Source organism: Mustela nivalis (genome assembly GCF_964662115.1).
Source record: "Mustela nivalis genome assembly, chromosome: 2".
NCBI lineage: Eukaryota > Metazoa > Chordata > Mammalia > Carnivora > Mustelidae > Mustela > Mustela nivalis.
In genome coordinates this window covers 160,622,806-160,650,739 of record NC_139021.1, presented here as the reverse complement: position 1 = coordinate 160,650,739, position 27,934 = coordinate 160,622,806, and the positions used below count along the sequence as shown (strand labels likewise).

The window sequence follows — 27,934 nt, the reverse complement described above, 5'->3', positions numbered from 1 at the left end:
CTTGCTTGTCACCACCACCATACTGTGAGCTCACAGTGGCCCAAGAGCCCAGGAAGAGGGAAGCTCAACTAGTCTCCGCCGAGCGAAGGGATGAACTAAGGACAATTTTTAAGGGGTTAGCACCCAGCTGTGTGTAGGGGAAAATGACTCAAGGCAGAGGGGTGAGCTGAGCTCCTCCGAATGTTGTCTTCAGAGAACCGATCCTGGGTCAGGCTGATGTAATGAGACAACCTATTAGAAGAATCTCAACAGAAAATAGGTCAGTTTCTTCCTATCTCTTTAAGAATTAGAGGCTTCATTTCCGCGCCTGCGCATTGAGAGAGTAAACGCCTCTTTTTCACCCTCCTATCCCAACCCTATTGCCCCAACTGGCTGCAGCCTCCTCCCATACTCCCCTTCTTCAGAAGAGGTAATGGTCCGTTCCAGAGCGCCAGGCTTGTTTTAGAGGGAGGCAAACATAAATGGTACGCTCCATTACCTTCATTACCTTCCGCTTTTCTCGTCTCCTCTGTTCTATTTCCCCCTACCAAGTGAAGCTCAATAGGCTAGCCCAAAAGGAGGAGGGGGAGTCGGGCTGAGAGGACCGGTCTGAGCCGGTCTCCGGCGCAGGCGCAGTGCGGATAAACAGGAAGCGGGCGGTGGAGGCAGTGTTGGAAGAGACCTAAGGGCTTAAGGGGGCAAACGGCGGAAGAACTAAGATTTTCCGGAGGCACTAGAGGCTAACTGCAAGCAAGAGACGGAGGTCTGGCTATCTGCCTCCAGGGGACGAGAGGTCGCGGCCTCGCTCTCCGCTTAGGCTTCTGGCTCCCCAGCTTAGGCAGAGGCAGCGGCTGACAAAGGGCTAGCGCCGGTGCCGCCGCCCTTCTCATCCGGGCATTCGGGTCCCTGCGGAGAGGGAGGGGGAAGGGTAAAGGGGGAGGGGAAAGGAGCAGGAAGGGCGCGCGCTTGGAGCCGAGGCCCTTTCCAGGGCTCCGGGCCGGCGGCCCAACGGACGGAGGCCGAGGAGGACCTGCAGAGGTGGCGGCGGCCGCGGGCAGAAGGATGGTGCAGAAGGAGAGCCAGGCGGCGCTGGAGGAGCGGGAGAGCGAGCTCAACTCCAACCCTGCCGCCTCCGCGGGGGCATCCTTGGAGCCGCCAGCAGCTGCGGCCCCTGGAGAAGACAACCCAGCCGGGGCCGGGGCAGCAGCGGTGGTCGGGGCGGCAGGAGGGGCTCGGAGGTTCCTATGTGGCGTCGTGGAAGGTGAGCGCTCTGGCGCGGGCTGGGCGACAGCGTTCTCCCTCCGGTTTCGCCCCAATACTAACACAACCTCTATTCGTAAAGGGGGTGCTTTAGGAGGTCTTAAAAGGGGGTCACTTTTTTGCCCCCGAAACTTGACCTTCCGTAGATGAGGGGAGAGGTGAGACGGTGGGCAAGTCTTCCTGGCGCTCGCTTCTCCCTTCACGTTGTTATGCAGCATTGAATTCTCCTCTGGCTATTAACTGGCCTGACCCCACCCGCCCTGAGCTGGAGCCAGGCCTGCTCCTGCGGAGGCGGTGGTAAGGAGCCTGGTGTTAGGCTCGGCTCTGAGTTGTACGTCTTTGTACCTCGAGATCCTGTTCCCTAGAGTGGTCTCTTCAAATGATAAAACGTATGTAGTGCTGCTGTCCTCACCCTTTGGAGAAACAAAAAATCAACCTACACAGATGTGCTTATATTCCTGGAGTGAAGAGACGCACAGTTGGGCCTAGGGATTTACAAATTCCTTTTGCTCAGTTTTTTTGTTTTTGTTTTTTGCTGGCCGGTCCGCATGCCCCCACCCTTTGGAGTTTCTTTAGCAGCCTAGAAAATTGTCCTTTGCCAGCTGCTGTGCTTTGGCTCTGGGGGATGGAGCTTTGGCTTTAATAGTATCAGAGATAGAGAATTTGAATTTAGGGACTGCAGAGAGGATTAAAAATGCCCTTCTGATTCTACCGTCCCATTTCGAAAAATGATCTACTGAACATTATATGAAATCTCCAGTTACTTGCATTATTGATTTTTCTTGAATACAGAACGTATTTTAATTTTTAGAAGTCTTTGGGCCTACCTAGACTTTCCTAGCTGTTTGCTTTATTTGTTGTCTCTGATATATAATGGTGTGCATAGGGGTAACCCTGTATAAAAATTAATCTTTACAGAAACCCAAAAAGGTATGGAGAATTAGAAGGGTTGCCCTATTGGTTGAAAGCTTCAGCTTTTCCAACGTTAGCGTGTATATTCATTTGAAGGATGGGTGGTGGTTGTGGTTGTGGTATTTTAGATAAAGCTTAATTACAGGGGAGAACAGATTAATATGTAGCTACAAGTAAAGAGTGAAATAATTCACAAGTTAAAGGTCTTGCAGAATTTGGGGGAAAGACAGAATGGAAAACTATATATATATGATTGGAGTCCTTGTTTTTGAAAACATGATTATTTTGTGTGACTTAATCTGTTGGTGTATTCTTTGGGCTTGTTTCCGTGCAGGGAGATTCTAGAAAAAGTCTGTATTTTGTCATCACAGATTTTGGGGTGGAAGGTTGAGAAGGAGTGCTAGGGGATATATAGAAATCTTAGAGCTAGGCTAGAATGAAGCTTAAGAAGCTTACCTGTTAAATCTTAAGCGATTACGGAGAAATTCTCGTGGTTTAAGTAAGCTGTTGTTTTTTTTCCCCCAGAACAGTATTGAAAGGGAGCTACTCAGAATAGAGTTGTCTGTCATCTATTGTTCCTCCTTTCTCTGTATGTATGTTTTTTTGGTGACTGAGCACCTGATTTGGGGGGGAGGGGTAGTTGGTTGGTCCCATTTTTAAAATGAGTGAAGAAAGGAAATTCTGGAAGCACTGGCAGGATTCCTTATTAAAAATTTTCTTTCTCTCACAGACCTTTTGTTGGTCATAACTCATGTAATAGCACTATTTCCCCTTTGTGGTGACAGTTAACCGAAACCATGAACCTGTCAGCAAAGTTAGGGTTTCTGAAGACAAAATGTTTCTTTTATATATTGGAACAACTCTGAAGGAGCATATAATGGCTGTCTTTTAAGAGAAAAATGATAAGGCCAAGTGTAGTAGGAAATCTAGAAAGACTTGTGTAATACTTACCAAATGTGGATGCCTGGGTGGCTCAGTGGGTTAAGCCTCTGCCTTCGGCTCAGGTCATGATCTCGGGGTATCTTGGGGTCCTGGGCCGCATCGGGCTCTCTGCTCGGCAGGGAGCCTGCTTCCTCCTCTCTCTCTGCTGGTCTCTGCCTATTTGTGTTCTCTGTCTCTCTCTGTGTCAAATAAATAAATAAATCTTAAAAAATACATACATTTACCAAATGTTTCAAATTACTTGTAAGCGGGAACACTGAATTGTCAAGATTGAAAGTGCTGCAGTTTCATCCGTAAGTATGCAAGGAGTTTTTGTGTGGTTGTCATTATTTTTGTTTGTGGTGCAGAATAAATATCCTGTTTGGCGATTGGAGTTTAATGCATTACAGAAATTTCAGTTTTAGGTAGTCTCTTAAGTAGACTGTGTGTGTATATGTGTGTGTGTGTGTGTGTGTGTGTGTGTAGAGCATTTTGTGTTCATGATACAATCTTAGTATATGTGCTGCTGAAGCCAGCACTGTCTTCGTCATACAATCTTAACCATCCTCATGGTACTCTTGAGAGGTTGTCTTTACCTCTTGTAGGTGATTAGACTGAGGTGGAAAATAAAGGTTAGGTGAACTGTTACGTCTGATTAGCACACAAGGGAGCTGCAAATACTAGTTTGGTGCTTATACCACTACTTAAGTCATTCCTCTGAAGATTTTTTTCCTGCAGTTTGTGTTAGTAGTGCTTTGCCCTCCCCCCAGCCCCCTTCTGGGACAGTGGAGCAAGTCACATTCTTGAATTTCCAGTCGTGCAAACCTTTGCTCTGGAATTGAGACAACTTGAGATTTTCCTGTTTGGGCCAGCTCCACTGTTGAATTTGTTGTGAAAATAGTTTAAGGCATTTTGGACCCTTTTATTATATCAGGAACTTAAAAAAGTGATCATTAAATTAGTTCAATCAGATTTTTTTCTAATTCTCTTTCTGATTTTTTTTCCCCTGCCTTTTTACTCTTGAAACCCCCCCACTCTAAAGGCAGTTTAACTTTTTAAATCTCTCAGGTAGTAATTGTCAGTACTAGTGGTTTGGGATTTCTTTGCTTCCCCTCTTCCACTTTTGTAAGATTGAGATCTTTTAAAAAGTTAGATTTAGGGGCATCTAACCCTAACTGGGTCAGTCATTAGAGCATCCAGCTCTTGATCTTCGTCATGAGTTGTGGAGATTACTTAAAATAATGAAAGGTTAGTTTTAAGGGCACCTGACTGGCTCAGTCTGGGGAGCATGTGATTCTTGTTCTTGGGTTTGTGAGTTCAAGCCCCACACTGGATGTAGGGATTAAAAATTTTTTCTTAAAATGTTAAATTTAAACCTATTTGGTCTTTTGGCAGTGAAAAGAGATGACGTTTAGGCGTTTTAAAAGTGACTGTTGTATAAGTAATGATTGTTAATGGTAGAAAATAATTAGAAAATTTATCTAAGCAAAAAGGGGTAAAAGTCGTTTTGTCAGAGACACCTTAATGTTTTATTAAATAGCCTTCAGATGCTGGTATATTGTACATGCTTTTTTACAAAATGGAATTGTATGTTTTGTAATGTGCTTTACTCAACAGTTTACCACATTTTGAAACTTGAAAATAATTTCATTCTTACTTTGACTCTAGGATTTTATGGAAGACCTTGGGTTATGGAACAGAGAAAAGAACTCTTTAGAAGGTAAATTTTTTACTTTCTGAAGGAGAGTCTTAAACCATTAACATTTCCTTTTGTTTGAAGAAAAACTAACGAGGAGTAGGCCGGGTGCATTTTGATGATTTCTTAGTTGCAGAAGTTAATTTTGCCTTGGTCTGCTACCTCTTCTTCACTTATGCCAGGGATTTTCAAAGTTCCCTGGGGAAGCAGTAGGTTTTGGGCTTCACCTGTGTCACTCAGAGCTGTTTTTAAGACTTTAATATGTTGGGGCACCTTGGTGGCTCAGTGGGTTAATAAGTCTTTTGCCTTTGGCTCAGGTCATCATCTCAGGGTCCTGGGATTGAGCCCTGCATCTCTGCTCAGCAAGGAGCCTACTTCCCCCCTCTCTCTGCCTGCCTCTGCCTACTTGTGACCTCTCTCTCTCTCTCTCTCTCTCTCTCTCTCAAATAAAATCTTTAAAAAAAAAAAAAAGACTTAATATGTTAACATTTCTTGGAATACTGAATTTTTTTCTACTGGATTACAGAAAGGTTAAAAGCTGCTACCCAAGAGTAGTGTTAGCTGTTTAGCTGTTAGCTGTTAGCTCCAAGAAAAGAGAAAAATTGTGATTTATAGCCTATACTTATTGCCTATTTATACATATATAATCTTCTTTCCCCTTAAAGGCTCCAGAAGTGGGAATTAAATACATACTTATATGCCCCAAAAGATGACTACAAACATAGGATGTTTTGGCGAGAGATGTATTCTGTGGAGGAAGCTGGTAATCTTTTTCTTTTTAATCCATAAATTCATAATGTGTAAGAAAACAGCTATATTTCAAATGTAGTTGTACAAAAATATTGCATTTTCTCTTTGCAGGTAGTTTCCTTTTTTTCTTTCTGATAATTCTGTGTGAGTTGTAGTGTAGATTGAAAGAGTAGCACTAATTGCACAGCCATGGTGTGATTCATGGTTATGCCAGTTTGACTCCCACCTGTTCTGTAATCATAAATTATACTTTATAACTTTTGTCAGTGGTCTGAACAGTGGGCCACTGGACAAAGAGGTGCTGAAACAGAGCTAGGCCTAGGGCAAGGCAAGTGAGGTGCCTGCCTTGGATGCACATTTTAAGTTGCCCCAAAAGAAATCAGTGGTCAAGATAAATAATATCCTATGCAAGTTTTAAGCCAAAATTAAGGCAAAAAAATAAAAAATACATGAACAAGATACCAGAATTTACTTAAGTAAAGACAGATCAGTATTACTGATCCTTTTGCTTCAGACGCAAGTATAGCTTGGACTTGACCACTTGATTACTTGTTCTGCCTTTCTTTAAAATAAAGACTTCCCCCTAGTCTAGGCTTAACTGAAGTGAAAAGCCATCACAAATTATCCTTGCTTTGTGTCATCTTACATTAAGTACATAAAATTTATAAATAAGGTAATACATCACAGCATCTCCTTATAAATTAGAAAAGTGGTACTTTTCTTTGGGGACATGTAAGTGGAGAAACATTTTTATATTTGGAATTAAATGGTATACACATAAAGCTAACAAGATACTTGGTTACACAGAGCAGCCAAGGCACTGAAGGCAGAAAGTTTTCTTAAATTATGAAGAAGCAATTAAAATGTACTTCATCTCCATCTAATGTTTTTGCTTACTACTCTATCTAATTTAAGTGTGTGTTCAACTTAATTATTTTTTGGTGGTGCTGGTAATGAAATTTTATGTGATCAATAATCAAAATATAGTCAAATGACTATCTTGAGATACCACTGAAAGTTTTGTAAAGATACATCCTGTGGTATATAGAAGAGAATTTTATTTTACTTAGGAAAATTATCACATTTTAAAAACTTAAAGGATAAGGATCATTAAGGCCGTTACTTAATCCTGCTTAAGAACATGTTTTTCTTTTTTTCCAAATTATAAAGTAGTTATGTGTGGATTTTTTAAGAATTTCAGTTGTTCAGAGACTGCAGAAACAGAAACCGTATTAAATACTGTAGGAAATAAAAATGGTTTTTTTTTTTTTTTTTTCAGTAAGAGAAGTGCTTAATTTAATATTAAGAGAAATGGCAGCGAAAGGAAGAGAATGCTTATTTATTTTAGGATGACATTAAGTCACATGAGGTTTGTGGCATTTTATGTAGCCTGTTGTCACATTGGATATGACAGTCCTGTAAAACTTAAGGAACTGTTTTTTTCTTGAGCTATTGCAAACTGGAGAGAATGAACTCTTCTCTTTAGATGAAAGGTGAAGGTTCTTTTAGTTTTCTGTGCTGCTTTCTAAATACATGGACTCTCTTCTTCAGAGCAACTTATGACTCTCATCTCTGCTGCACGGGAATACGAGATAGAGTTCATCTATGCGATCTCACCTGGTTTGGATATTACCTTTTCTAACCCCAAGGAAGTATCTACATTGAAACGCAAACTGGACCAGGTAACTTCATTACTTTTTCATTATTTTCCCCTAAATCAGTATTTGAAACTAAACGCTTTCTGAGTTGCTTTTATGATGTTAAAAGGAAACCAAATTTTGGGGTGCGTGGGTGGCATGGTTGGTTGGTTAAGTGTCTGAACCTTGATACCAGTTCAGGTTTTGATCTCAGGATCATGAGTTCAAGCCCCTTGTTGGGCTCCACACTGGGCATGAAGCCAGCTTTAAAAAAAAAAAAATAAGAGGAAACTAAATTTATACTTCTTTGATTTTGTACAACTTTTTAATTTTAATGCTCTTCATAGAAGGATATTTTGTGAATCAAGAGAGCTTTATTGTGGTGCCTGGGTAGCTCAGTCATTAAGTGTCTGCCTTCGACTCTGGTCTTGATCCCAGGGTCCTAGGATTGAGCCAGCATCAAGCTCCCTACTTGGTACAGAGCCTGCTTCTCCTTCTCCCTCAGCCATTCCTTCTGCTTGTGCTCTCTGACTCTGGCTATCTTCCTGTCGAATAAATAAATAAAATCTTTTTAAAAATGCTTAGAAGTGATGCTTAGAAGAATGCTGATAGGGTCCATTTCCAGAGATTCTTAAACTGACTTGGGGTAGGAATACAGACTTCGAATGGGGACTTACCTCAGAATTCAGGTTGTCCAGAATCATATTTTGAGAAGCTCTGTACGTATTGAGTACTTGACTGGATTTGTGACCAAGGTTATAGCAGCAGTGGTTTTACATGTTAGACATAAGTTCTATCGGTTGATACAGGCAGGAAGTGTAATTCAGTCTGGAAATGGTTGGCTGGTTTTCCAAGATTAGAAGGAAAACGGACTAGGTAGACATGTAAACTGTGGTTTACCATTGAGGTTTACCTCTGTAAACCTGTTGGTAAACCTCATTGGAATCTACATTCTGCTTAACATAACATGTGCTGCACACCACAGGGTCCTGGGATCAAGTCCCCCATTAGACTCCTTGCTTAGCAGGGAGCCCGCTTCTCCCTCTGCCTGCCACTTACCTGCTTGTGTGTGTGCATGTGCGTGTGCAAGCACATTCTCTTTCTGACAAAATCTTTAAAACAAAAAATAAACCTGCCTATATTTTCTGGTAAATTTTCTGATACATAATATATACAGACCTGTGCATGTTTCTTTCGGCAAATGTTTATTTATTTATTTATTTAAAAAGATTTTTCTATTTATTTTGTGGGGGGAGGGGCAGAGGGAGAGGCAGGGAGACTCCTAAGCAAACTCCACACTGATCTCAGAGCTTGCCTTGGGGCTCAGTCTCATGATGCTGAGATCACAACCTGAGCTGAAACTAAGTTGGAAGCTTAACCAACTGCACTACCCGGGCACCCCAGCAAAAGTTTATATTATTGATGGCATTAAGGTAATTAAAAATTTAATAAGGAGGTTAAGTTTCCATGAACATGCCTTCTTCTTCTTCTTTTTTTTTTTTTTTTTTGAGAGAGAGAGAGAGAGACTTTATGTGTGTGTGCATGCACACGGGGGCAGAGAGAGAGTTGTTTGTTTGAGAACGAATCTTAAGTTCCACACCCAGTGCAGAGCTTCATGTTGCTCGATCTCACAACGCTGAGATCATGACGTGAGCAGAAATCAAGAAGAGTCACCACTCGACTGACTGAGCCAGTCAGGCTTTTTAAGAGGCTTTTTTCCTGTTTGTTCAAATACTACTACTGTGTTCCTTCAGATTCATGGATTAGTTAAGTTTATGTGCAGAGATTAATTAAGATCATTGTGTCTCTGAGACCAGAACAGGCCTTGCTTTTTCGCTTCTTGAGTTCCCATGTCATTTGTGTTTTTGTATTTTTCTCTTTGTTTGGTCTTCTGTAATCATCAGCCAAGGAGGTAAGATAGGCCATATTGTTGAAGCTTTGTTGGAGCATACTGCATTCAAACCCAAAATAAAATGTTTCCTAAACTTGTCTAGCTGTTCAACATAGAAAATATAAAAACAATAGGTTTGGCTTTGAACATTCTAAGGAAAATGTTTGACTTTTAGGTACAACTATTGTCTGCTTTAATGTTTGGAATCCTGTTTTTTATGTAAACTCTACATCCTGTGTGGGTTTGCAACTCAAGATCCCGAGATTAAGAGTTGCATGCTCTACTGATTGAGCCAGACGCCCCTCTTATTTTGACTCTAAATAAAATGAGCTGCTAAAGGGACACCAGGGTGGCTCTAGTTGGTTAAGCGCCCGACTCTTGGTTTCAACTCAGGCCATGACTTTGGGGTCCTGGGATTGAGCCCCATTTCTGTGTTGGGCTCCCTGCTCAGCAGGGAATCTGCTTATTTCTCCCTCTCTCTGCCCTTCCCCTGCTTGCATGTGCATAGGAGCTCTCTCTCAAATAAATGAATGATCTTTTTTTAAAAAATGAGCTTTTACAACATCTTGTTTTTTTGTTTTGTTTGTTTTACCTTTTCTAGGTTTCTCAGTTTGGGTGCAGGTCATTTGCCTTGCTTTTTGATGATATTGACCATAATATGTGTGCAGCAGACAAAGAGGTATTCAGTTCTTTTGCTCATGCCCAGGTCTCCATCACAAATGAAATTTATCAGTACTTAGGAGAGCCAGAAACTTTCCTCTTCTGTCCCACAGGTATTGTATATAATAGCTTTACATTTAACTAGTTTTCTTGAAATACATCACTTTCAAAGAATCATGTATGGGTTTTACTGTGTTGTCCCCTCTCCCTTTGGTGGTTTATAAAGTTAGGAATTATTTTTCTAGAAGACATTTCTCAAGGCCTTACATTGAAGAACTTTTAGGGACTAATAAATGGCAACTGAACAAGCAAAAGATACCATGTATTTTTAGTACTGGAAGTATCTGAGCAGTACATTTTCAGGATTGAAAGAAGGATAGTATTATCCAAACGAAAAACTAGGAAAAGGCAAATTAACATTGCTTTTAACTTAGTCACTTCTCATTTCCTCCTACATGTTCCTTTTTTCTGCTTGTGCATATCTATATCCTCTTTCACTCTTCCCACTTCCATCTGTGCTCTTATATCCAGTAGTCAGCATAGAAAACTTGCTAATTTTGCCTCCCCCTCCCCCTCTCTTCCATTGAAAATGTATTAGCCTCTTTTAGTTCCCTCTCAAAATTTGGCTTATAAGAAATTTCCCCGACTTTATTTTATTTTATTTTTTCAGGAAGAGATAAGTTAGTCCAAGAATTTTTAGTCTGAATTTAGCTTTGTATGTCTCTCTTCAAGTACTGAGCTGTGAACCTTCTCTCAGTGGTCTGATACTACATGAATACTCAAATCATGTTTTGTAAGATTATAGTGGGAAATATTTAATTCATTGTGAATTACAGTTTACTTGCAGTTGAGTACTAATAGTCATGGACTTAATGTTGCATTTTTTCTGTTAGGATATTACCAGTTTGTTTTTATTTGGCCTGTAATTGTTACTGAGAAATGTAAGCAGTTCAGAAGTATGTAGAAAATGCTAAAAATTCCAATTATTTCTTTAGTAAACTTTATTTTTAGTGACTGTGAAGATCATAAGGATCGATCTGTATTATTGGAGGAAGAATATTAGATTTATGAATTCAGTCTTTTTTTGAGTTGATTCTTTAGTGAACTACCCACTTTAGTTTACTTCCTTTGGGACATGACATGAAGGTTGTTTATTATTTGGATGAAAAGAACTTAAAATTGGTAGACATTTTTCTTCCCCATTTAAAGACCCATGGTCTTTTTATTCCTGACTATTTTATTTAATTTTCCCTTCTACATTCAGAATATTGTGGCACTTTCTGTTATCCAAATGTGTCTCAGTCTCCTTATTTAAGGACTGTGGGTGAAAAGCTTCTACCTGGAATTGAGGTGCTTTGGACAGGTAAGTCTTTAAGATTTATACAGTTAAACTTTAGGTAGCTAGAACTTTAAAAAAACTGGTTGTTCTGGTTAATTGGATACATTTTGAAAACTGAGCCTGAACCAGAAAACTTTGTTGTTGAAATTCTCTTTCTTTTATGAAGTATACATTCTTTATTTAGTATAAAAAACATCTTTGAGGATTTTTCAGTGAATCTGAGTATTAGTTGTTGATAAACAATAGGGAACTGGGCTAAAGGGTATTGATCTCAGCCTTAAGAGAGTTTTATTTTATCAAATGAAAGCCATCATGCTGAATTGTCAGCTAGTAATCACCATGCTGTATTATAATGGAAAAAGAAATTGTTTACATGAAGATTTATTTCTTAATGTATCAGTTTGAGGAAGGTCCTGCACAAACCTCTTTTTACTATTCTATATTCTAGAAATGTGATCTGAGGAAATGCTGGGGGGTCGGTTGGGTAAAACTGAGTTAAAAGACATATTGTGTTACTTTTAAAAGAAAAATTGTCACAAAGTGTATATATAACTAAATACAGTAAAAAGTTGAATGCAGTATATTTTGAGGAATCACTTTGAGGGTCTTTTAACAAATGATCATCATTGTTTCTAGGTCCTAAAGTTGTTTCTAAAGAAATTCCGGTGGAGTCCATTGAAGAGGTTTCTAAGATTATTAAGAGAGCTCCAGTAATCTGGGATAACATTCATGCTAATGATTATGATCAGAAGAGACTATTTCTGGGGCCATACAAGGGAAGATCCACAGAACTCATCCCACGTTTAAAAGGAGTCCTTACTAATCCAAATTGTGAATTTGAAGCTAACTATGTTGCCATCCACACCCTTGCCACCTGGTACAAATCAAACATGAATGGAGTGAGAAAAGATGTAGTGATGAGTGAGTACACTGCTTTAATCCCTGACTTTGGAGGGGAGAGCTGGAGTTAAGTAGAGCTATTGGCAAGTGTGTGTTCCTTTGTCATCATAATCCTTGAGAAGTTTTTAAAGTGTGTTTTTTAGTTCTGTTACATACAATGTGATAGGCTGAGTGGCTTTGGACAGATTACATAATTTCTTGGCCTTGGTTCTCTGCTTTCCCCTTTTCCCCGGTTCTTTGCTTTTAAAATGTGACTTGGTCTTTGAAATCTGAGTACTAGACAAAGTTGTCTTTTGAGTGTTCTTGTTATCCCTAGAATAACTCTCATTCAGTTGGTGTTTTCTGGTGATTTTTATTAAATGGGATATTTTATTTATTTGAGAGAGAGAGAGAGCAAGCACAAGCCTGAGGAGGGGCAGGCAGAGGGACAAGCAGACTCAGCAGGGAGCCTGATGCGGGACTTGATCCCAAGACCCTGGGATCGTGACCTGAGCTGAAGGCAGGCACTTAACCAGCTGAGCCACCTGGGCGCCTCACATTCATTGACATTGAAACACATATTAGGATGTGGCAAATGCACCTTCCTGGCACGAAGATGGAAAGAATAAAGTAGTCCCAACTTTTGAAGGACATAGTCTGGTTTTGAATGAAGCATATAGGTGGCTGTGCTATGGTTTGATAAATGCTGAGGTACCTGTCTTCAAAATGCAGTGGGAATACAGAGGAAAAAGTGATTACTTAGCTAAGCAATCTCACAGAGGAGGGAATACTTAAACTGCATCAGAGTATGAGTAAGGGTTGGTGGGCAAGGGATGAAAACACTGGACACTGAAAATTTGAAGTTACCTGAATTTTGGTCCATTTAGGAAGTATGGAGATGTCACATTATGATGCTTGAGTGTGGTATGTAGTCGTATAGTTGTTTTTTCCGGAGTTCTGTACTCCTACTTCCAGATCTGTTTATTGGGTTAATACCTTTCATTAAGGCTCATTGTGGACTCTCTCTTTTAAAAAAGATTTCAGTCGTCTTTGTATGCATGGCACCTATTCTCTTTTTTAAAAGATTCCATTTATTGGAGAGAGCACAAGCAGGTGGAGCAGCAGGCAGAAGGAGAGGGAGATGCAGGATTCCCACTGAGTGGGGAGCCTGACTTTTGGGGTTTGATCCCAAGACGCTGGGATCATGACCTGAGCCAAAGTCAGGTGCTTAACGGACTGAGCTGCCCAGGCACCACTCTACGTCCTATCTCTTTTAAGAGAGATAGGCAGAGCATGAAGCACTTAAATGAGTAGTAGATAATTAGCCAAACTGGGCCAAATGCAGGGAAATAGGAAGGAAAGCTAAGAATAGGAAGGTTTTGGATATTCGTATCCAGAATTCAGACCTTATCTTTTCTAACACATCCTGGTTCAGAGAGCTTCATTATGTGCTGCTTATCTGTGCTCATATTTGGGTTCTCTGTTGATTTTTCACTCCCCCCTACTCAATACAGTACTAATTTGCTTATTTTTTCATGATCTGCCCATTATAGTTATAAGCCCCTTGAAGGGCTTGGGAATGTTTTTTTATGGAAATTATAGTACCTTAAACCTCACATTCCCAATGATTGGTACTCAGTGAACATTTATGAATGACTTTTCCAGTGATTCTAAACATAGTGTTTCAAGTGGGATGTTATATTTAGCAGTGTATTTATTTTTTTTTATTTTATTTTATTTTTTTTAAAGATTTTATTTATTTATTTGACAGACAGAGATTGTAAGTAGGCAGAGAGGCAGGCAGAGAGAGAGGAGAAGCAGGCTCCCTGCTGAGCAGAGAGCCCGATGCGGGACTCGATCCCAGGACCCTGAGATCATGACCTGAGCCGAAGGCAGCGGCTTAACCACTGAGCCACCCAGGCGCCCTAGCAGTGTATTTAGATGACCACAGGTGAAGTGGTTCAGTTAAGGTTGTGTTTGCATTTTTATGTTTAAGGTTTGTTCTTGTTCCTATTCTTTGTTTCTCTAGTTGTACTGTAATAATTGTTGTTTGCATTTGTTGTTCTCATCAGGAGGCTTTTTGTAATCAAAACTGTTTTTTGTGTTTTTTTCTTTGCAGCTGATAGTGAAGACAGTACTGTATCAATCCAAATAAAGTTAGAAAATGAAGGCAGTGATGAAGATATTGAAACTGATGTGCTCTATAGTCCACAGATGGCTCTAAAGTTAGCTTTAACAGAATGGTTGCAGGAGTTTGGTGTACCTCATCAGTATAGCAGTAAGTTGGGCCCTTCTTTTAAGGGGGTTAGATTACATGCTTGAGTCCTAAAGTAAACATTTGCTGTGCCTGTCATAGGCCCACCAAACAAAATATTATTTAGGAAGGGATCTAGAGAATAAGGTCTTTAAAATCTTAACCTTTGGTCTTAAGTAGCTTTTAATCTTGATGGAATGCTAATTTGTTTTAAAAATACCTTTTCTGTAATAATTGTTTTTACAGCTAGATCTTCAAAAGAGAAGATAATACATGTTGGCGTTTTTAGGGGATGTTTATTATATTCCTTTTTTCTCTCTTCCCTCTCTACCTCCCTGGTGGTTTAGAGAAATTGTGCTTTTCTCAGGGCTCAGTATTATTTAGAATCTCAAATTGAGGCTCCAGTTATAGATACAAGAAAACATTTCTCTAGATCTGATTTGTTCTGTTTTCTAACTCTGATTATTTTTGTGGTGATTTGTCTTTGTAGGTAGGCAAGTTGCACACAGTGGAGCTAAAGCAAGTGTAGTTGATGGGACACCCTTAGTTGCAGCACCCTCTTTAAATGCCACAACTGTAGTTACAACAGTTTATCAGGAGCCCATTATGAGCCAGGGAGCAGCCTTGAGTGGTGAGCCTACAGCTCTGACCAAGGAAGAAGAAAAGAAACAGCCAGATGAGGAACCCATGGACATGGTAGTGGAAAAACAAGAAGAAACAGACCACAAGAATGACAGTCAAATACTAACTGAAATTGTTGAAGCTAAAATGGCTGAGGAATTAAAACCAATGGACACAGATAAAGAGAGCATAGCTGAATCAAAATCCCCAGAGATGTCTATGCAGGAAGATTGCATTAGTGATATTGCCCCTATGCAAACTGATGACCAGACAAACAAGGAGCAGTTTGTGCCAGGTCCAAATGAAAAGCCTTTGTACACTGTGGAACCAGTGACTTTGGAGGATTTGCAGTTACTTGCTGACCTGTTCTACCTTCCTTACGAGCATGGACCCAAAGGAGCACAGATGTTAAGAGAGTTCCAGTGGCTTCGAGCAAATAGCAGTGTTGTTAGTGTCAATTGCAAAGGAAAAGATTCTGAAAAAGTGAGTATGCTTAATTTATCCTTTTTAGCCTGGGTGGGTCCCCATGCTGTGAAGATATGGAGGAAGCGTTTAATGAGTATGTTGGTAATTCTCTGAAATTGAACACATCTTAGAATATGCTCTGTAAAGTGGACGTGGACTCGGCTGATTCTGGTGCATAGACTCTCATAGAATGAAGGAAAGTCAGAGTTGATTATTTTAGGAATATTTGTCAGCTTAGGGAGACGCAAACTTACTGCTTGTCTAAAGAGTTTAAGCCCATTGATCCTTTAATGTTTAGGGTAAGTTGCAGGTACCTGATAATACTAACAGTTTATAATATGTTTTAGGTTATTTTGTTTTTTAGCAGTTTTTTGAGTCATATTTTTATTGATCTTCAATAGATTGAAGAATGGCGGTCACGAGCAGCCAAGTTTGAGGAGATGTGCGGATTGGTGATGGGAATGTTCACTCGGCTCTCCAACTGTGCCAACAGGACAATCCTTTATGACATGTACTCCTATGTTTGGGATATCAAGAGTATAATGTCTATGGTGAAGTCTTTTGTACAGTGGTTAGGTAGGTGCACCAGGAATAATCTCTCTTCCTCAGATATATTGTCCCTTAAAAATGGAAAGAAAAAAAAAAGAAAGAAAAAGATTATCCCACAGGGAGAAAAATATGTAAGGAATTGGCAAATTTCCAACTCCGCTTAAATTCTTTGCTTAGATTTCTTTTAAAGGTATAGCCATTGTTGGCAAACTTGAGATGCAAGTCTCTGTAAATACATCAAATTGATTTTTCTCCCTTGGGCTAATTCAGCAGAAATATCTTTAAAATGTGTTAGAAAAGTACTGACTTTAACTTGCTATGACTGAATGCTTCCTGGATGGAACCCTGTCTAGGGCTTTATCTGATTTGGAGATGAGACACTATGAATTATGACTGTAAGCTCTCTGCTGCTTGCTGTGTCTTGATAACATTAATTGCTGTGTTTAACAGAACAATTGCTGAAATGACCTAAGGGGCCTGGCAAGAGGAAGCTATCCTCCCAGCCCTGTGCGCATGCGAGCTTTAGTGGTAGGCTATTCTGGTGCTACTTGGTATTATTTCACATGGCTTTTTGTTTATTCCTCTACCAAATAATTGGTTTTAGCAGGGGATGAAAATTGCAATCCCCTAAAAATTCTCTCCTTCATTAAATGGACTTCTGTCTGTCTCTTGAAAACTGATTTTTTTTTCTTTTTTGGGGAAATTCTCAACAAACTTGGTAAAAAGCACCAGCATGGCCAAGTTTCTCCAGGGACCTCATTTCATTTCCAGGTTTCAATCCAGCTATAAGGAATATGTAATGGACTTAACATACAGCACACAGCAGGCAGCAAGGCTAACTGACATGTCATAGTTTTCATAGTAGTCACAAATACTTTGATGGGTTACTTGGTCTTGGTTGTGAAACATGAGTGTGAACACTGTGAGCTTAGATTAAGGAGTAGTAGCAGTAAGATTTCTCACTTCCTGCCTATATACTTTGGGATTCTCAAATATTAAAAAAAAAAAATAATAGCTTTCCTTAGACACAACTAATTAGCAGTTAAAAGTAGTGTCCCTGTTACTTTGCAAATATAGAACTTTGGGTTTCTGTATATTTAGCACAAGAGCTGGAGAATTTTTAACTCTTGTTAAAAGGCTCCAGGACTCCTCTTTTTTGTGATATCTATGTCTAGGCTCAGGAAAAACCTCTATATTGGTTATTGGATGACAACATTTGCCTTCCAGGCTTCTGGCCCCAGGGAGTTAAAAATTAAATCTCTTACAGGGATTTAAATCCTAAGTTTCTAGTCTGAAATCTGGATACTTTTTTTTTTTTTTTTAAGATTTTATTTATTTATTTGACAGAGAGAGATTACAAGTAGGCAGAGAGGCAGGCAGAGAGAGGGAAAGGGAAGCAGGCCCCCTGCTGAGCAGAGAGCCCGATGCAGGACTCGATCCCAGGACCCTGAGATCATGACCTGAGCCGAAGGCAACGGCTTAATCCACTGAGCCACCCAGGCACCCTGAAATCTGGATTCTTGAGTTTGGGAAAGTATCATTTAAAACATTTGATACTGAGTTTTTAAATTCAGGAATTACTAAAAAATAAATTTTTGATTATATACAGTATTGTTTCTGCTTCCTCTCCGGTTTTATTTCTGTACTGTGCAAATACGGGGGCAGTTTCCCAAAATGTGTAGCTAGCTATTGTGCATTCAAGGTCAGAGCATCTTAGAAGTTTTAAGTAATTGTCTTGTCATCCACATAGCTTTACAAAAAGCTCACAAGGAGAATATTTTCATGGATCTATAGTAATTTCAGGGAGTTACTGAGTAGAACCCTTTGTTTTCCTCTTCTCTCCAGTCCAGCTGGCATTCAGTCCTTTAAAGAATGTGGCTATGCAGTTCTTTTGATTACTAACGACTTCTATTATCTTCTTCCCCATTGTGTACAGATGGGAGAATCCTCAGCACAAGTGTCTACTACTATTGGATGGACAGCGGCAGATGTTCACAGCGCGTCATGATTAATTAGTTTAAATTGAAAGGTTCTATCTGTGAGGTAGCTCAGATTTAAGGGCAGTAGACATGAACTGAAGTCACGTTTGCGCAGCGACTGAGGCATTAACCATGTTTTCATTTACACAGCTCTTCGTACATGCAGCTTTTTATTGTAATAGTTGGAAGTGCTAGTTATGTTGTAGTCTCAAAGTGGGGGGTAGGATAAATTGGCTGATCTTAAAGTTTGAGAGTCTAGTTTTTTCCTGCAGTGTAAATTTACACTGAGCTATGGAATGGGGCATGTTCTTTTAACCTCAATTTTGACCCTATTTCATATTTATTTTACAAATTTACATACTATATATGTTTTCTTAAAGCACCCCTACCCCTAAAAAAATAACAAACCTGGATATAATCTCTTAATGGGCCTGAATTGTGAACAAAAAAACTGGTTTGCTTTGGGACTGTCTGACTAGCACATTATATCTTGTACTGATGAGACTGTTAACTTGAACAGGAGGTAGAATGCTGTCTTCAAATGGAAAAGAACTATATTGCGCTGCTTTATCTTGTCAGAAGACTAGGCAGGTGCTTTTGATTTGGCCTCCAAATAATTTGCTTTCCATTATTTCTTGTTAGTTTCCTTTATTGCCTCTGAAGTTGGCTAAGTCATGGTGACCTTAGTGCTGACTTCTGGACCTCAAACCCTGCCACTCTGTGCATGTGTTCAGTGTGCTGCAAAGAGTATAATGGTCAATCAGAAGAGCCAGATACTGTCATACTTTTAAGAAAAGTATGTTTTAGCTCTGGATAAATTAGGAGCATCAATTGGCTCTCCTTAGTTTTTAGAATTTGTCTGACTGCTATTAGTATTAACCAAGTCTGAATTGGATTGTCTTTCTTAGAAAAAATAATTTTCATTGTGTTTTGTTGTCACCTTACTGAACAATTTCTTTTGTTTAGTCTGCTGACCTTAGTTTTCTGACAAGATTAATCCCGTCCCTCCCCCTTTTTCCCTTCCTGTACCCTTCCTCATAATGTAAAATGTGACTTCAGACAGGTTTAATTCCTTCATGGGCTGTGATAATAAAATGTCTTATCTAATTCATTTCACTTCATGATTACTGTAATTTCACTACAGAGCAAGCAGCTGGCTTGATTTTTTTTTTTTAACAGCTGTATCTAGGGAATATATAAACTTGATGACCCAGATAGACTTGAGACTGACTTTCCTTCCAATAATTAAAGGGTAGAACTCTTTACAGTGATTATTCATTAATCAAAGGAAGAAACATTGGTATTGAAATTACATTACAAATAAAAAAAAATTATTATCACAGCCTTGTCCTGAAACCCTGGATTATTATTGTTAGAGAGCTATTTCCACAGAGTGTTTGTTAGTGTGTTGGACGTTTGAGACCCCAGGAAATCCCCTTTCTCGTAACGTTCTCCGCTTGGATCTGATCTCAACAGGGTGTCGTAGTCATTCTTCAGCACAGTTCTTAATTGGAGACCAAGAACCCTGGGCCTTTAGAGGTGGTCTAGCAGGAGAGTTCCAGGTATCAATATGAATTCACAACTGAATTGACATTTTCTTTGTTTTATGAGAAACCTTATGTTGCGCATCAGATGGCTGGAAGGATTGGTCTGCCGAAGGCTTTCTAGTCCCAAATTCAATTTAGTTACATAGCTGGATTTTAAATCAAATTTTCCTCCTCTTTCACAGTAATTTCTGAAGGAGATGCTGCCAATTCCCCCCGCGCCTGCGAAGCGCAGCGGCTCTAGGTATACACTTCACATTGTTTCTTTGCAGGTCGCACACCATTTTAATCTGCGCCCGCAATGCACAATGCGCGCATGCTTGTCTGCCAGTGGAAACTCCATGAGCAAAAAGGATGGATAATATGCAAGTGAATGGTGAAAGGACTTTTGAATACTTTCCCAGTTACCTTATAAATAAAACTTGTACTCTAACGAACAATCTGTTAATGAAAATTTGAACAAAATAAGCTTTTGGTGTTGGAATTTGTTCATGGACTTTTCAGGTGCTCTACTTTTCTCCCCCCAACAGGTGCTCTGCTGCGCGCAGCAAACTGAAGCGCATTGCTTTGGGGATAAAGCGTCTCCTGGACAGATAACCCTCTTCAGACCAAACCTCTCCTCCTGACATTCTGTTCTGCCATCTTTTAGTACAGAGATGGTCTATATAAGATTGGTTTAAAAAACAATAGATTTGTGATACTGGAATAGATTTTTTTTTAACTATAAATTTAAATCTCCATTAATATGCCACTAAAGCTATGTAACTCAATTTGGGTAATTTCTATTCAGAAGCATCCCCTTCCCCCAGCAAAGAGGTGTTTATTTTAGTAAAGCATAGTACACCCCTCTTCTTTAGGTCTGCCTGCAGTAGCCAGTTAATGTTAAGTTGGTAATCTGCAGTGCACACCCATTTAAAGAAATGGATATCTTCCCAACACTAATCCATCTCCTTTTTGTTTCTTCCCACAGCGTTTGCTGCCTATTGATGGGGCAAATGATCTCTTTTTTCAACCACCCCCACTGACTCCTACCTCCAAAGTTTATACTATCAGACCATATTTTCCTAAAGATGAGGTAATTGTCTGCCTACCCACTTGGTATATGGTTATGGTGCTCACTTACTATTTTCCTTTGAACTCCCTATTTCAAAAAAATCGGTTCTGGTGTGTATGCAGCTATAATGCTAAAATTGGAATGATAGAAGAATGGTTAGCATGACCCCTCTGCAAGGATGGCATGCAAATTATGAAGCGTTTTGTATTTTATTTATTTGAGAGAACATGAGAGGGGGGATTGTCAGAAGGAGAAGCAGATTCCCTGCTGAGCAGGGAACCCGATGAGTGTTGATCCAAGGACTCCAGGTTCTTGACCTGAGAAAATATTTCTTTCTTCAGATAGGTACTTTAGGTGGAAAAGTTAACAGACATTGAACACCCGAGGGGTAATACTTGAGGAAGAACCTGATAAGGAACTTAGATTCATAACGTCTTCACCTAAGGCCTTCAAGTCTTCCTTTATGAAGATCAGCTAAACTGTATTTAGAGTTGGAATTAATATAATTAGTGTGTCCAAAAGATAAGTTGTCTTTCACTGATTTTCTCTATTAGTATTCTGTAGTTTTCAGTTGTGAAGTGTCAGTAGGCTGTTGATAATCAGCTTACAGGAAGCAACAAGTCTGTTTAAAGACAGCATGTTTAAAACATTTTGGACAGTACAGAATGGAGAGACTCAACAACATTATATGCTGCGTTTTGAATCCACTGCTTAACTACCTAAAACTGTCCCTTGTGAAGCAACTCTCTATGTTTACTATAACCATACTGTTTTCTACTGATACAGCAAGCAGGATTCTGTAAATGAAATTTTATTTAACAGCTGTGATATTTATGACAGGCCAGGTGTTTTGTTATTCCCTGTCTTAGAAGTCTAGTCTAACTTACGAGTCCTAGTACTAAATTCTGTTGCTATTTTTCTTGATGCGTTGTTTAACTAGATTGTATTTTCAGGCTTCCGTGTACAAGATTTGCAGAGAAATGTATGACGATGGAGTGGGTTTACCTTTTCAAAGTCAGCCTGACCTTATTGGAGACAAGTATGTTATGAAGTATTTGGATTTGTTGAATTTGGGAATAGCATTTCATAGGTTAATAGGTTGAGGGGAGGTGATGATTAGAAATAAGGTTTTCTAGAAATCCCACTTTAGTTTTAATAAAATTAGAATATTAATGTGCATTTTCAGTTTCTTAAACCAGATGTAGTTTCCATAGGTTGCCATTCAAGTACATTAGACCTACATCACTGAAGTCTAAAATTTTGTGTTATAAACTTATTCTGACTTCTTTTCTTCTGAGCAGGTTAGTAGGAGGGCTACTTTCCCTCAGCCTGGATTACTGTTTTGTCCTAGAAGATGAAGATGGTATATGTGGTTATGCCCTGGGCACTGTAGATGTTACCCCCTTCATTAAGAAATGTAAAATTTCCTGGATTCCCTTCATGCAGGAGAAGTATACCAAGCCAAATGGTGATAAAGAACTCTCTGAGGCTGAGGTAATAACAGGTTTAGAGTTACAGTACAGTAATTTTTCTTAAAGTAGGCATCTCAGTACTTTCTAGATTTCCTACAAAAAAGAATTCTTGCTGCTTATTCTTAAGTATACTTTTTTTTTAACATCAGCTTTTCTTTTTTAAGAGATTGTAATTTATTTGAGAGAGGGCGCACATGCGGGTGGGGGTTGGAGGGAGGAGCAGAGGGAGAGGGACAAGCGGATCTTATTTCATGAGTGGACCCTGAAACAGGGCTGGATCCACAGAGACCCCTGAGATGTCAACCTGAGCCAAAATCAAGAGTTAGATGCTTAACCAACTGAGTCACCCAGCCCCACCCCCCAGCATTATGGAGGTTTTTTTTTTGTTGTTTTTTTTGTTTTTTTTTAATTTGGAAGTGTTACAATACTTCCTCAAGTAAAAATAAAATAATAGACTTCTTTTTTCCTCCCTGTTTTGCATCACCAGACTTAAATGGTCCCTTTGGGGATTCAGGACAAGTTTAGGTAATTAAAATCTCTAATTTGCCTGTTTGTCAGGACGCTCACTTGCCTTCTCAGTACTATATTTCTCATTGTAAATAAATAAAAGAGGTGAGCTACTTAGAGCCCATTTCCAGATATGAGCACTTTTTTTTTTCCCCCAAGTAAGCTCTATGCCCAGCATTGAGCCCAGTGCAGGACTTGCTCTCAGAACCCTGAGATGAAGACCTGAGCTGAGATCAAGAGTCAGATGCTTAACCTTCTGAGCTACCCAGGGGCCCCCAAAGAGGAGCACTCAGCCCTGTCCCAACTTCAGTGAATTTTTCTTCTCCTCTGCAGTTTTCTCTTCAATTATTTTGGTTTATACATCACATATGTATATTTAAAAATAGTTCCTTTTTGATAATGTTTATGCTCAAAGTAAATACATTTAGGTATATATTTGGACCCTTTGATTTGTGACATCGTTTTTCTTCCATGTTGTTCCTCTTCCCCTTTTCTGAAATTCTTTACTTCTCTTCCCCATACAAATTTACTTATGTTCTCTTACAGTTTATTACTACTTCTTACCTTCTGCCCCTAGCCATATGGCTGTGTAATAAGAGGATGGTGTGGAGTAGCCTCACTTACTCAGGATTACATAGATGATATTATAACCACAGCATGCTGATGATTGAGCTCTTGATGTTTTACTGTTTGTATACCTGATCATTATAGTTCGCAGCATAGGAACATAAAAAAATGACCAAGGTGTCTGCTGCAACTTTTTTTTTTTTTAAGATTTTATTTATTTATTTATTTGACAGAGATCGCAAGTAGGCAGAGAAGCAGGCAGAGAGGAGGAAGCAGGTTCCCTCCTGAGCAGAGAGCCGGATGGAGGGCTCGATCCCAGGACCCTGAGATCATGACCTGAGCTGAAGGCAGAGGCTTTAACCCACTGAGCCACCCAGGCACCCCAATATTTTTTAAATGTACATTTGTGCAAGCAATACAAACTTTTTTTTTAATAAGATTTTATTTATATTTGAGAGAGAGACAGTGAGAGAAACATGAGAGGGAAGAAGGGCAGAGGGAGAAGCAGGTTCCTGGTGGAGCTGGGAGCCCGATGTGTGGGACTCCATCTCTGGACTCCGGGATCATGACCTGAGCGGAACGCACTTGCTTAACCAGCTGAGCCACCCAGGTGCCCAAGCAATACAAACTTAAATTTTGTTTAAATTTTAACTATTTTTAGATTTATCAAAGATAATACAGAGTTCCTGTATCCCTCACCCATTTTCTATATTTGTCCAAGTCTTAAGAAACCAATATTATTGCATTACTGTAAACTCCACATTTTATTCACCTGTTTTTCCACTAATGTCCTTTTTTTGTTCCAGAATCCAATCCAGGACACCACATTACCTTTAGACAAACTAAGTGAAAATGCTAGAGTTATAAGCTAATTAATTCTTCATGTGATAATTAAATGATGACTGGAAGAGTTTCTGAATGTGACTCTCCTTTTCCTATTGCTGGGTTCTGTAGTTGGGGTATAGATATATAATGAGTAGCTGCTGCTAAAAGTCAAGAGACTCTTTCAAATTTTTACAGAAAATAATGTTGAGTTTCCATGAAGAGCAGGAAGTATTGCCAGAAACGTTCCTTGCCAACTTCCCTTCCCTGATAAAGATGGATATTCACAAAAAAGTAACTGACCCAAGCGTAGCCAAAAGCATGATGGCTTGCCTCCTGTCTTCACTGAAGGCTAATGGTGAGTACATATCATGTAGTTGTTGGTGTTTGAGCTAAGTGGGGACAGGATAAAAAAAGAAGTAAATTACAGTGAATTTACATTCCCCTCCCCATCATTTATGGTTTGGCTTCTGAATTATTAGTGGTGTAAGAATTGTATGTGTATTAATAGTTGGAAAATGCCATTCTTTTACACTACAAATGCTTATTTTGAGCTCCATTGAAATGAGAAGTGAACACATGAGGTTAACTTTATTTTACCAGGAGACTCACTATGATAACTGAAAATTAAATGAACCTTTGGAAGAAACTACATTTAGGAATTCGGAGCTTGAGTTTGTTTGCCATTTTCAACCTTTGGATATACTTCTTTATATTAGTGGTATGAAACTTTTCTGTAAAGGACTAGATAATAAATATTCTAGACTTTATTTTTTACTTATTTTAAAATACACTGTGTCCAACATGGGACTCGAAGTCATGACCCCAAGATCAAGTCACATGTCTCTGCCTAGTGAGCCAGCCAGGTGCCCCTATATTTTCTTTCCCTTTTTTTTTTTTTTTTTTTTTTAACACAAACCTTAAGTGTAGAAAACTATTTTTAGTTCTTCTGCAGTACAAAAATGGGCAGCTTGTTTGAGACCAATCCTTTAAGGGTTGCTGATAAGTGGGAATACACTTGTTTGCATCTTTGTTATCATTTAAGTCAGTGGTGTCCCCTTTGTGGAATAATTTAAACAACTCTCTGAAGACAGCCTAATTCTCAGTGTTCTTGGGACAGAATCGTGCCAGGTATATGAGGTATGTCTTAGAATATACAACATATTCTGGTTATATTGGTTTGTGACATGGGCTGGAATGGCCTTTGCCCTATGGGCCCTTCAGAGATACTTTATATTAAAAACATTAAACAGAGGTATTCTTTGCTTTGCTCCATTTATTTTATTTTATTTTATTATTATTATTTTTTTAAAGATTTTATTTATTTATTTGACAGAGAGAGAAATCACAAGTAGGCAGAGAGGCAGAGAGAGAGAGAGAGAAGCAGGCTCCCGCTGAGCAAAGAGCCCGATGCGGGGCTCGATCCCAGGACACCGAGATCATGACCTGAGCCGAAGGCAGCGGCGTAATCCACTGAGCCACCCAGGCGCCCCTCCATTTATTTTAATTTGAGGCTTCTTACAGCCTTGACAATCAAGAATTGTATATAGTTAAGGTGTACAATTTGATGATTTGAAATACATCATGAGTAATCACCACATTCAAGCTAGTTTAATATATCCATCACTTAGGATAGTTGCCACTGCAATATTTGGTATTGATAAATATTAATATTCATTGAATATTAATAGGAATTTAAAAAATTATATGAAATTTAGGGGCTGTTGTAGACAAGGTCCTGTTATTATCTGTTTGAAGTATAATAAGGATTCTTCACAATTCCTGTCCGTAATTCTAACTGACATTGACATTTTGAATATTTGTTTCATTTCTAGGCTCCCGGGGGGCTTTCTGTGAAGTGAGACCAGATGATAAAAGAATTCTGGAATTTTACAGCAAGTTAGGCTGTTTTGAAATTGCAAAAATGGAAGGATTTCCAAAGGATGTGGTTATACTTGGTCGAAGCCTGTGATACTTGTTGGCACTTTGAACTGTCCGAAAGTCTCTTAACCTGGTGGGTGGTGGTTGGGGTCTTCATACAGTTCAGCCTCTGGAATGGCAACAAATCAGCCAATTGGGATTAGAAACGAAGACTGTGTAAAACTTACCCATCACACTTTGAGATTACTCACTGGTTGGAAGATAGTATTGATGCAAATCCTGTTTGAAACAGATGTGGGCCTCCTTTTTGGGTCTTGTGTTAGGTGCCAAGACCTCTTTACATGGGCGTATAGGGAGGGGGTCTTCAATAAATGGTAGTCAGCACTGTGTTCTGCATCCAGTGTGGTTGCATTTCTCATCTGATAGTAATCAAAATCATTTGTCATCCTCTTTGGCTTATTGAATGAAATGTCTTTCATTCTTTGGGGACATGGCAGAAATGAGAAAGATTTCATAGGTTTCAGAGGCTTCAAGGTAGAGATTCCAAGTGGGATGATTGTGGCATAGTTTTAAGCTGAATAAATGATTTTAATTTGGGGCAGTTTTTCTGCTCTTTGTAAAGCCATGACCAGTTGTCTCTTGTGACCATTGGTTCAGGCATGTTGTGCTTTTGTAGGGACAAATGTGCAGTTGTTTGTGGCAAAAGCTTAAAAATGGCAAACTTGTAAATTTTTGTATATAAACTAGCTGTAACCTGACTGTCGTTTGTGTTCACTGTTTTTGTAATTTTTTTCCTTTTGAAAAATGAAAGGGTGTGGTTCAGGATGGCACTTTGAATAATGTAAATCAGTGGAAGATGGATTTTCTTTACTTTTCCCTTTTTTTTTTTTTTAAGAAGTTGTATTATTTTTGAAGTGCCTCCCACCTAGGGCTAGGCCATGACCACTTTGGGTACGAGCCTAACTTCATGGGACTCAATCTTTTGCAACGTGCAGTCACTTCTGGAAATTAACCTCGATGCAGGTCAGCATGTGAAATGTTAGTTTTGACATCTGTCAAGTAGGGTTCAGGGACTGATGGGTCCCATTTGCCCTGAGATCAGTTGTCTTTTAATTTCAAGACCTGTTACAACTGGTTTTATTAAATCAGAGTCTTTAATTCTTGCATGTTTTTATCTAATTTTTAAACAAATGAGCACACTTTAACCAGTGACTTAGAGGCTACCCCCTTTTTCCCTCTTTAACCACAGATTATGAAAGCTCCATGTATTTTAATTTAGGTTTGGTGTTTTTAGGGGTTCTGAGCATGAGGCTAGCAGGTAATCTCTGCAGGATTCATTTTTTCATCATGGCTGGCTGACTTCCATAAATTCAGAACAGGATTTTGTTATCTTGTTTCCCTGCAGTTTTGTTATCAGCTGTTTTACTTTGAGCTGAGGTGGGAGGGGCAAGGAGAAGGAAACTTGAAACATCTTCCTTCATGAAGTTCATCAGTGTGGGCTTTTGAGACTTAAAGCATCATACCTAGTGGTATCTAGTGACTTTGAACCAGGGCCTGTGAGTGTTCACTGAATGGTAAGATGAAGGGAGGGGGAAGAAGGAGACCTTCATTTTCAGGGTGGAAACCTTTAATTGATAGAAGGGTATGATGTTGGAAAGCTGGAACCAAGTTTGCATTTTAAAGGGTTAAGGGAAGATCTCTAGAAGATACTGTTTAAAACAGCTTAGTGCCACTTGGTTGTCTCTTTAAGTACATTTTGTATGCTAGTACACAATTGAAGCATTTATCTGGAGGATTTCAGGGTATACCTATGGAATCAGGATTTTTAGCAAGTTAGCTTGTGGTTTTCTCTTGGCTTATAATCATTTGGCTGGTCCTCTGGTCATAGATGCTAACTGTGCAACAGATGTCCAGGCCTGTACTTTGATCACTCTAGGATGGTAAAGTGCTATGCTCTCTTCTGTGGTTATGAATATTTATTAAGGTTGGAATGACATTTTGTTGATTGTTTAGATCACAGCTCAAGTTCCTGTAGAAAACGAACTGTAAAACTATCTGAAGACCATGCAAGAGGCAAAATAAAACTTGAAGTGAATGTGTGTGGTGGTGTACTGTGTAAACCTACTTCTTGTTTCTGCCTGGTACTTTTCTCCTGCCTTTCATGCCTCACCTGCAAGGAAGTACTCTCCACACCTATTTCAAGTTAGGGGCTGCACTTTCCCATTCCCATCTTCAGTAAAAAGACTTCCAGATTTTCCTCAAGGCAAGGTAAAAGACAAAAGTAGACTAGCTCTT

General features: G+C 39.3%; 1 protein-coding gene and 1 long non-coding RNA gene across 4 annotated transcripts in view; one reads left to right on the top strand and one right to left on the bottom strand.

The window, feature by feature from the left end:
* The window catches only part of LOC309860359, a 108,908-nt gene extending 88,635 nt beyond the window's left edge, over positions 1–20,273 (bottom strand). Inside the window, exon 1 of the long non-coding RNA XR_014309327.1 lies at positions 17,274–20,273. This is a non-coding gene — a long non-coding RNA (uncharacterized lncRNA). The remainder of the gene's footprint in view (positions 1–17,273) is intronic.
* On the top strand, positions 79–27,734 carry OGA (O-GlcNAcase). 3 transcript variants are annotated; one of them, XM_082722367.1, is made up of 17 exons: positions 79–259; positions 968–1,240; positions 4,741–4,792; positions 5,434–5,531; positions 7,070–7,200; positions 9,648–9,819; positions 10,971–11,069; positions 11,682–11,966; positions 14,044–14,202; positions 14,669–15,282; positions 15,666–15,840; positions 19,269–19,354; positions 20,307–20,411; positions 21,344–21,429; positions 21,692–21,884; positions 23,957–24,116; positions 25,594–27,734. In XM_082722367.1, the coding sequence occupies exons 2-17, from the start codon at positions 1,042–1,044 to the stop codon at positions 25,728–25,730; spliced, it is 2,751 nt and encodes a 916-aa protein (XP_082578493.1). In that variant the 5' UTR covers positions 79–259; positions 968–1,041; the 3' UTR covers positions 25,731–27,734. The 3 variants fall into 3 exon arrangements, with proteins under 3 accessions (XP_082578493.1, XP_082578494.1, XP_082578492.1); XM_082722368.1 differs by lacking the exon at positions 79–259 and adding an exon at positions 380–464; XM_082722366.1 differs by lacking the exon at positions 79–259 and having other exon boundaries at positions 516–1,240.
* Positions 27,735–27,934: the final 200 nt, after the last annotated feature.